Here is a 10,946-nt window from a genome sequence, read left to right as displayed (position 1 = left end):
TGAAGTCGGTCTCTCAACCAACTGAGTCACCCAGGTGCCCCTGTTAATTTGCCTTTTATATTTAGTTCTTGATGCTACTTTGACTTTATTTGGTGAGAGGTACAGGACTTACATCAGTCAGGGTCCCTACAGGTAATAGCTGTTATATTAAAATTGGGTAATTTGAGGAGAGTTTAGTAAAACCACTATTTAAAAAGGTATGGTCAGGATTTAAGAAAACCAGGATGAGACAAGGCAGCACCTCACAGCTAGTGACAGAGTGTGGACCATTACCTGTCCTCCAAGTAGAGGTCCTGTCAAGCCTCTGTGACCTCCAACCTGTGGCTTGTGAGGTCACTCTCTTTAGTTGCTTCAAGCTAGCAGAATGGGAAGGAGCACGGCTGGGAAATGCTCCACACCAATTATTCAAGCATCGTCCTCAGCTATGTATTCATATTTAGCTGCAAAGAAGGCTGGGAAAAGTAGTTTGGCACTATCGCTGGTCCTAGCTGAATAATATGAATCATTTGGGGGGGGTGTGGGATGTCACTACTGAGACCAGGTTTCAAAAAGACTATGTATGGTGTGTGTCTTGGGTGCCTGCTTTGATGAAAGTCGTGTTGTAAGTTTCCCTATGGAGAGGTCCACATAGCAAGGAATTGGCATATTTGACCAACAGTGGGGAAGGACCTGTGCCTTATCAACATGACTGGAGCCCTAGTTAACCTCTTAATTAGTTTTGTGAGAGACCCTGAGATGGAGACTAACTAATCTGACTAACCTGTGCCTGGATTCCTCACCCACAGAAACTCTGTGATAGTAAATGTTTGCTGCTTCAAGCTGCCAATTATTTATTTATTTACTTGTATATTTTTAAGTAGACTCCACACCCACCATGGGGGGCCTTGGACTCATGAACCTGAGATCAAAAATTGCATGCTCTACTGGGCCAGCCAGGCACCCCTAAGCTCCCAATGAACAGTAATAGTCAGCTAATATATCGTCATAGGAAGATGCTCTTCGTGGCAAACATCATTTCAACACTGCTTACTTTGTCAGGTTTTTATTTCTCTCAGATGTTTAGCCTTTGATTTCTTAGTGACTTCTCATCTTTTTTATTGATTTATTTTTCATGTTTTTCACAGGTGAGGTTGGTCAGAAAAACCCTAGTCCACCATATTGCAAGAAATGGAAATCTTACTCATTTCTATCTTCTTAGTCCTTCTCATTAGATATTTACTGAGCATCTTCTGTAAGTCAGAAGGTGCACTAAAAAGAGTAGACAGTCTTTGCATCCATAGGGGCAGTGATAAAAAAAAAACCCATTCTACTAGGGCTAGGGATAAAACAAACAGATATCACGTATTATTAAGCATCTTGAAGAATGAAATAGAGTAGGGGGATGGAAAAGTGATAAGCTATCATTTTAGATAGGGTGGTCAGAAAAAATTTCTCCCAAATGAATCAGCACTTCAGCAGAGACCTAAAAGAGGTAAAGAATTTGTCCTGGAGAGCTATAATGGGGTAAGAATAATTTGTACAGTTTCTCCTTTGTAGGTCTGCAGAAGATGCTGGGAAGGAGACATGGGTCTCTCCTGACCTCATTCCTTTTATCCGGAGAAGTTGAATGTAGGGAACTTGGATGAACTACTTGGCTGGTAGATGTGAGAATCATTGCTGCTCTCGTTTTCTCAAGTGAACTTGGACTTACTGCCTGGTTGGTAGATCTGAGAATCCGTGTTACTCCCATTCTCTCAAGCCTCAATGGAGCTGCCTTGCCTGGGACAAGCCTTCTGGCTGATCCTGACCTAGATGTTCTGGTCGTATCTTAACCATCACAGACAATAGTGTCTCTTCAGCCCAGCTCAGTGTAGGTTCTGAATGAATCTTCATGGAGTGACCTTTACATGGAATCACTTTCAGCTTTCGTTTGGCAGCTTAGCAAGAACTTGAAGGTGAATACGCATTTGTGAAAAGTAAGGCCCTCTCTTTGTTAAATTTGTCTTTTATTTTATTTCATCTTGTGGAGACCTCTCCACTGATCTTTGAATGTTTCTTCACAGTACTCCCGGTTCCAAAGCAGGAAAACCATTTTTTTTTTCTGGTTCTTGGAGAGAGAACCTAATGAGTAAGGCTACTTTCCCTTAAGTGACTCTATACCAAAGAAGGGACAGTTGTGTATAAAATGGTATCCAGAGTTGATATAAGATCATAGATAAGAATGGAATTTCTGGAGCCAGATTTCCTAAGCTCAAATCATGGCCTTCTGTGGCTTCCATGGCTTCGGTAACTTAGGGAAACTTGTTTTAACTTCTCTGTGTTGTAGTTTACTCATCTCTATGTGGGGATGATAATTGTTGCTAAGGCCTCATGGGGCTGTTAAATATATATAAAAGTTCTCAGAATAGTGCCTGGCACATAATAGGTGCTCTGTAAGACTTAACTATCATTATTATTTTGTTATTAGGAGCCAGGGAGGGTAATAAGTTGTTAGGTCCTTTAGATTGAAACAAGACCCACTCTTATGATATAGTAGAAAGTGAGTCTATAGCTAAGACTCTTAGGCTTCAAAAGGAGATAGGGATTTCTTGTGGACCCATGAAGAGCCCTAGAACTCAGCCTGGATCATAATTGCATAATTCAAGACCTGAAAGATCTAATGCAGCACCAGGGATCAGGATTATTGCTGCCTCCTCAGCATCTGACATTTGCTCATTTTCTCTTTGGTCTACCCATCAACGTGACTCAGCCACTTTCTTCATATCTAATTATAATTTGTGAGTCTCATTTCTCAAATGACTTAGTCTTTTCCCATATTTTTCAGTTTATATCCTCAAGAGGGAGATAACTTTATTGGTCCTGCTTAATAATCATTGTACAACTGTAGGGCACCTCATGGTTCTCTACTTTGTTCACACATTGATGAAACATGGGTTAGGGGCTTATTCTAGTCTGATTGAATCACCTGAAGGGCAAGATCAAGTGCCAAACAGTGGTTACCTACATAAAGAGCTCTGGGTTCTCCTATAAAGGGAGTATGACCCAATCGTGGTCCCAGTATGACTGAGAACCAGTCCTTTCTTTATTTGAAGGGTGGAGATGTAATCAGTGCTCATGAGTGCAGATCTGATATAATATGCTGAAGAACTCCTGTCCAGTAGAGATCTGTAAGTATGAAATCCTTTGATCCTGATGACTAAGCTTGAACTAGTACCCAAGGGGGAATTTGTTGTTGGATTCTAGTGTGTCTTAAGGAAGCAAGAAAATTATTGTGGCTGCATTGAGAAGCCCAGAATGGAACCTGTCAGGGCTCTTTCTTAGTCTGTTATTGCTAATTCTCTTCGCATAACTACTTCATTTTTGTTTCTCTTTTGACTTCTCCACCTTGGTCAATCTGGTCTGTTATTTTGAATCTCTTTTACATGTTCAACTTCATAATACCCAGGAAAAAATTTTTCATTAAATCTACACTGGGTCAGGTGCTTATTTCTGAACCAATCAACTCTAGGCAGGGTTGTGGGCCATTTTAATACAATGGTTATTCACATATGGAGTACTATAGAGGACCGACTTCTCATAAATCAGGGTTCATTGGGCACAGTCTATCCAATAAAAAGATATCTTTTGGTTTTCCTTGACCATGTGGGATGTATTTAAATTCACTCACCACAACCAAACACCCACATTTGTTTTATTTCTTGGGTGAAAAAGTTTGAATTGTTCAAAATCCTCAGTTCACTGTCTTTCACTACTACTTGTTCATGATCTGTTTCATTTTTGTTAATGGCCAAAGAATTGTGGAAAGGCCCAGGGTGAAAGTGGGGGGAAGGGAAGGGAAGAGAAGAGAACAATATATTGAGCAATGGATTTATGCTAGGAGATTTCTTATTCATCACCTCATTTATTTATTTATTTTAAGATTTTATCTTTTTTGTAAATTTAAGTTTATTTATCTTTTTTAGTAAGCTTTGTACCCAATGTGGGGCTCAAACTTACAACCCCAAGATCAAGAGTTGCATGCTCCTCTGACTGAACCAGACAGGCGTCCCTTACCTTATTTAATTTTTACAATATGCCCTTGAATTAGGAGTTGTTATATTTATTTTAGACCTGAGAAAAATTAAGACCTGAGAAATGACACCATTTATGGTAGATTTTACAGTGAACTTATGGGAGAATCAGGATTCAGATAGAAGCCTGAGTCTCCAAGCCATGCCTTCTGCCTGCTGTATATGCTGAACAAAGGGACTTAAAGCAGGGGTCCAAAGGGACTATGAGAAAGCATTTTCTTAACTGCAAAATAGGAATTTTCTATTCAGCCATGTCTTCCCTGTTTGCCTTACAGAATTTCAACAAGGCTCAAATGAGACCATGCATGTGCCATAAAAAATCTGTTCCAGAGCAATTATTAAGAGCTCATTTGGTCCAGACTCTGGATTTGGGGTGAGTTCTTTAAGGAGAAAAGCAGAATCTGCCCTGAATGGGTTTGAGGTCTCATTAACTAAACAGAGGATTTGGTTATTTCCCCCTCTTATTAAACCTTCTGCCAGAGAAGATAATGTGTGGTTGAACATTTTCCTTATACCTGTCTTTGTTCTCTAACTTTTCTGTTCCTGGAGAAGGGATGCTTGCTACCGGGCAGGCAATGGGAATGGGGAAAAGAAGCAGTGCATCGTGTCCCGCAGGAATTAGTGAGTTGGTCTTTGAAGAGCTAAAGGTAAGGCAGCCTTGGTTCATCTTGGAGATGTCAGAGTAGCCTTACACAGCAGGAACAGCAAAGCCGGTGGGACATTATCAAGTGGGAAGGCAGCTTCAGATTCCATTGTTGTGGCATAAGCAAGAAAGAAAGCCCCTCAAGGGGGTGACCCCAGACTAGAATGCTGAGGAGGAAGGCCTGTTTCTCAAACACTCCCTTCCCTTGGTCATTTAGAGACTCAGGTTTGTCTTTTATAGCACTCCCTGCTTACTGAGGTGATCAGTCACTCATCTACTAACAGAAGACAAAAGACTATATTTAGCATTGATTGCTGGAATCCTCAGATAGAATCTTTGATGCAAAAAAGGCGGTATTAATGGAAGCAGAGAGAGAGAGAGAGAGAGAGAGAGAGAGAGAGAAGGCAAGGATGGAAAACCCAAGCACCGCTGCAAAGACTTGGGGCGAGATGAGAACAACCCAAGGCCCCCTGGGCCCTTGACATTCTGTAAGTGAAGATATCAGGCAGTATCATAAGACTGTTGTATGCTAAGGAATGGGCTGTAGGTGTGAGACAGGAGAAGAAGGAAGCACCATGGGATTGCTGGAAATGAATTTTACCATATTTGCAGTTTTTCTTGTATACCTGCTGACAATCAACTACTTTCTCTCTATTTGTGGGGCTAAGTTGCATATAGTGCTGGTGCTTATTAGGATATATTGATATGGGAAGAAAATGGACCAGGAGGAGAGGTCTTGTCACTCATATCTACACACCCTGGGACACCTGGAGTCTCCCAGTGACCTTTATGAAGGCTGCTTTCACATCCTTGTTTCTTAGGCTGTAGATCAGAGGGTTTAGCATGGGGATGATCACAGTGTAGAAGACAGACACGACCTTGTCTTCCTCCAGGGACTTGTTGGAGCCACTCCGAAGATACATGAAGGTGAGGGTCCCAAAGAAAAGGGCTACAGCAGTGAAGTGCGAGGCACATGTGGAGAAAGTCTTGGCCTTGCCGCCTGGAGACTTCACCTTCAAAATGACCTTGATGATGAGCAGGTAGGATATTAGAATGACCAATGCATTGATCAAGATCACAAAGTTGCCGAGGAAGACAATGACAATCTCAGTGTTTGTTGTGTCATTGCAGGCAAGCTTCAGCAGGGGCGGGAGGTCACAGAAGAAGAAGTTGATCTGATTGTGGTTACAGAAGGAGAGGGTGAAGGTACATGTGGTACGCACAATGGACCCTGATGTCCCACAGACATAGGCTCCTGCCACCAAACTCCAGCAAATTCTGGGATTCATGGCTACCGTGTAGAACAGTGGATTGCTAACAGCGAAATAGCGGTCATAGGCCATCACTGCCAGCAGGAAACACTCTGTGCCTGCACAGAGGGTGAAGAAAAAGAACTGGGTTGCACATTGGCCATAGGAGATGACCGTCTTGCCTGTGGCCAGTGTGGCCAGGATCTGAGGAGTGATGACTGAGGCATAGCAGGCATCCAGCAGGGCAAGGTGGCTCAGGAAGAAGTACATGGGCGTGTGGAGCTGGACATCCACTTGGATCAGCACAATCATCCCCACATTCCCCAGAAGGGTGACGATGTAGAAAATGAGAAACATCAGAAAGAGGGGAACCTCCAACATGTGGTAGTCAGTAAAGCCCATGAGAATGAACTCTGTTACCATGGTAAGATTATTCTCACCCATGGATTCAACATAGACTATTGATCTGAGGATAACAATCAACAACAACAACAACAACAACAACAACAACAACAACAAATTCAATGACTTGAAGGACAGATTCTTTCTCTCTATGGTAGAAGATAGCTTTATATTTCTGGGCCAATGTATAGAGCTTGTTTTTAGGAAATTCTGTACGTGGCTGAGTCTCCTTGGGCATCTATATTCTTCCACATTTTTTTGAGCAAAGCCCTGAACTGGTGTTTCTGAGTCAAATTAGTTTTGGTTTGTATTTGGAAACTTCTGTGAAGACAAGAAACATGTAGACTCAGATTTGGAAAGAACATGGTTAGTATGTAATCTTAACCCTATGGGATGCTGAAGTGTCCTGCACTGCATACCATCTGCTTGATCATCTAGTTACTGTATGAAACTTCATCTGTGATAGTTCTACCTGTTAATTCTCATTTTGGATCTATTTTCTCTCTATCTTTATCTTCCACCATTGGCTTAATTTTACCCCTTCCAGACACATGCAACAAATTTAATTCCTTCTTTTCACAAAAGGCTTTCAGAAGTTGGAGGATGATGAGTCTGCTCTTTATGTTGACTATTTCCTCATATTACCCACCAATGTGCTTTCTTTTCTTACTATGTAATTATTCAGTATGTGGTCAAAAGCTGCTTAGTCAGATGGTATTAAAAGATGTAGTTTAAGGGTACAAACTTGGAATTGGATTATATGAGTTCTGGAGATCTGATGCATAGCACAGTGACTATTGTCAACAACATTGTATTGGAACCATTGTACTGTAGTCAACAACATTGTTTACAAACTTCCAAGTTGCTAAGAGACTAGTTCTTACTTGTTCTCACCACAAAAGAACACTGGATCATTATGGGAGGTGACAGAGTGTTAGCTAACACTACAGTGGTGATTATATTGTAATTTATAAATGTATCAAACCAACACATTGTGCACCTTAAACTTACACAATATTGAATGCTGAAAATGAACTGAGAGTTGAAGGGGGAGGGGGGAAAGAGGTGTTGGTGATGGTGGAGGGCACTTAAGGGGAAGAGCACTGGGTGTTATATGGAAAACACTTTGACAATAAAATATTATGGAAAAAAAACTTACACAACGTTATATGCCAATTACATCTCAGGAATAATAAAAAAGCAAAAGTCTTCCTCTTTAATCTTTATCATTTAATTTAATTAATTTATTATTATTTTTTTAAGTTTAACTTATTTTTATTTTAAGCAATCTTTACACCCAACGTGGGGCTTGAACTCACCACCCTGAGATCAAGAGTCTTATGCTTTTCTGACTGAGCCAGCCAGGTGTCCCTTGTCTTTACCATTTTAATCTTGGGAGCCTCCTCCAACTTGAATCAGAGGTCACTAGTGAAAGAGAGACACTGACATGTATAAAGCATGACCTCCTGAAGCTGTCCCCCATGCCTGACTCCAGCAGCTAGGTCTGGAGTGAGTTAGCTTCTCTGGAAGGTTCTCTTGTATGGTCAGTTTCAACGGTTGTTCATCTCTAGAACAGACATTAACTAGCTGAGTAATCTTAAAATTCACTGTCCCTCCTTGGACTTTACTTTCTATTCTGCAAAATGGTAGGGTGAGGTTATATGATCATTAAAGATTTTATGTCTCTCAAAAATCATGATGTGTATGTCTACATATATGGGTTACATGAGGCTTTTGGAAGGATTTTCCTAATATCTACAATGTGCATACTCCTTATCTACAAATTGCTGAGTAAATAAAACACCCAAGCACTATTTCAAGTGATTTGTAATGACTTACAGGATCTTAGGTCTGAAACTGAATTAATCATACTTGCCAGTTCCTGGTAAGTCATCATTATTGATCAAGACTAGGCTTTTTTTCACTTTATTACTTTTCCCTTTTTCTCTCTCCATCCCCAGTCCTTCCCCTGGTCCTCATAGGTGCCCAGTCTAGTGTATGCAAAATATATATCCTCCTATGTTTAGTCCTTCCAGATTGATTTAAAAATATATGTATCTTTAAAAAATACAGTGATTTTGGTGTGGTTTAAATTTTGATACATGATCTTGTGCTATAAATCCTATTTTGGCTTTTTTCCATATACACTGTGTTTTTGTGATTTGTCCACATCATGTAGGTAAGCCTACTTTGTTATTTCTGATTTTGCTCTCGTATCCTTGGTATGCTTACCACATTTACTTATCCATTCGACTAATGATGGTGGTGAGGCTTTACAAAATTATCATATCGTATCCTGGAAATAGCCCTTTGATGGCTGTTATCTTACTTATTATTTATTTATTTATTTATTTATTTATTTATACCAGTGAAATTTGAACTTCTGGGAGATAAATTTGTTTAAATGTATCTGAAATTGTCATTCACCATTTTCAGTGCACCTTGTGGTGAGGTCCTGGGGCTCCCCTCTGAATCAGAGACAAGACTATTCAATGCACATGACCAGAGAGTGGGTGGCCCAGGTCACTGGGGTACAGATGCAGCCACTCTGGGTTGTGCCACATGAATGTTAGGCCCAGCTCATACTTTGAGTCTAATCCTTCCAGCAGTCCTGAAAGTTGGGTACAGTCTTGGCTATTTTGTGGATGAGTAAGGTGAGGCTCAGAGATGTTGAGGTTACCTAGACATTTAGGAAGAGACGGAAGCAATATTTGAATCTGGGACTCTCTAACTCCAAATTCTGTAGTTTTTGCTTCACATCTTGCTGTCCTCTTATGGGAGCAAATTACTTTTTCTGCAGACCCAAATCTCAACTTTTAAAATCATAGCGTATCTGCGACTATTAGGCAAAACCTCAGCTTTCATGGGGAAAGAGGAGTAAATTTGACTTTGGAGTTTTTTGGTCATTCATGTCTTTCCTTCTTCCTCCTTTTTGGGCAAAGCAGACTTAGTTGGTCCCTATCCCTTCTTTGGTGTGTTCTGGAAGAAACTGCTTAACCGGTTAGAATCCCAATTTGCTCAATAATAAAATCAGAATATAACAATAGGTTTTTGAAAAGTTAGAATGGGAGCACCTGGGTGGCTCAGTCGGTTGAGCGTCTGGCTTTGGCTCAGGTCATGATCTCACAGTTCGTGAGTTCAAGCCTTGTGTCAGGCTCTGTGCTGACAGGTTAGAGCCTGGAGCCTGCTTCAGGTCCTGAAGAAGGGGTCGGGGCACCACCAGCTTGAACTGGGCCCAAAGTAGAGGGTGACTGCAGACTCCCTGAGCCCAGAACAGCTTCCAGGAAGGAAAGCCAAGGTTTATGGTCGGCAGACATTTTAGGAAGGCTTAGGGACACTTATGGTTTGACATAATTACTTGTAATACATTTTGATCATAATATGTAACATAGATGAATATGAGATCTCTGCAGGGGTTGGGGAAAGAGACATGGTCTCACCCAGGAGGAAGCCTTCAGAGAGGACGTGGCTCTTAAATCTTGTGCTTACTTTCACTTGGAACCTTCTCCCGAACGTTTCTTTTTCTTCCTTGCAAAGGTTATGTCCACTGGGGACAGGGAAGGAGCTCCACAAAGTTAAATTTCCTCACCTTGTTGGGACTGGTCTAAAGATATTATTGTCAATATTTACTGAGCTCTTTCCCTGAGTCTGGTAGCACTCTAAGCACCGTGAAGGGTTTATTTCATTCTAGTCTGATGGCATTAGAAGAGAAAATATTTGTCTTTATTTTACAGTAGAGGAAACTGAGGTTTATAGACATTAAATATTTTGCCTGAGGTTTCATAGCTAGGAAAAGACATTTAGATCTAAACTGTGGTCTCCCTGAGCCCAGAATTGGGGTTCTGTTCCATGATAGTGGGCGGCTCTTCCTACCTGGAAGCTGTTTTTTGAGCAAATTCTCTGTGCTGATCAAGATGTTAAACACCTTGTATACATTATCTCATATAATCCTCATGATGGCCCATGAGAGAGGCAATATTTTGTCCTGGAGGAAATTAAATTTGAAGAGGTAAGTAACTTGTACAAGGTCACTCAACTAGTCAGTAAAAATGACCAGATTCTTCTTCTTCTTCTTCTTCTTCTTCTTCTTCTTCTTCTTCTTCTTCTTCTTCTTCTTCTTCTTCTTCTTTTTTTTAAGTAATCTCTACACAACCTGGGGCTTGAACTCACAACCCCAAGATCAAGAGTCACATGCTTTACCAACTTTACCAGCCGGCCCCCCTCCTCCTGGCAACAAAAGCCCAGATTCTAACCCAGGTCTGTCTTATTCCAAAGCCAAAGCTCTAGTATAGATGATAAATCCCGCTGCCAGTGTAATCACAGGGAAGTACAGTGATTTACAGTGAAGTCTTGGGTCTAAGCTTTGCCGTCTAGTACCCCACCCCTGCTCCATGAAGCTGTTTATACATACTTTATATATCCCATACTTCCAAACAGCACTTGGTGCTCCTCCCAAGTGCCCTGCTTAATCTCCAGCACCTATTTCACCCATCCCCCTACCCTCCTCCCCTCTGGTAACCATCAGTGTGTTCTCTATAGTTAAGAGTCTGTTTCTTGGTTTGCCTCTCTCTTTTCTTGCCCTGTGATAAATTAGATGTGGTA

General features: G+C 41.1%; 1 protein-coding gene across 1 annotated transcript; it reads right to left on the bottom strand.

Moving 5' to 3' along the window:
* Positions 1-5,441: 5,441 nt before the first annotated feature.
* Positions 5,442-6,401, bottom strand: LOC115271846 (olfactory receptor 9I1-like). Its single transcript, XM_029914817.1, has one exon. It carries the CDS (start codon positions 6,384-6,386, stop codon positions 5,442-5,444), a length of 945 nt encoding a protein of 314 aa, XP_029770677.1. The 5' UTR covers positions 6,387-6,401.
* Between the last annotated feature and the right edge of the window lie 4,545 nt (positions 6,402-10,946).

Source organism: Suricata suricatta, chromosome 11, assembly GCF_006229205.1.
Source record: "Suricata suricatta isolate VVHF042 chromosome 11, meerkat_22Aug2017_6uvM2_HiC, whole genome shotgun sequence".
NCBI lineage: Eukaryota > Metazoa > Chordata > Mammalia > Carnivora > Herpestidae > Suricata > Suricata suricatta.
The sequence above is the reverse complement of the archived record's forward strand: the minus strand, read 5'-3'. Positions and strand labels throughout refer to the sequence as shown.

Excerpts from the sequence above, each read along its gene's own strand:
- LOC115271846 (XM_029914817.1), bottom strand. The coding sequence starts at position 6,386 with ATGGGTGAGAATAATCTTACCATGGTAACAGAGTTCATTCTCATGGGC.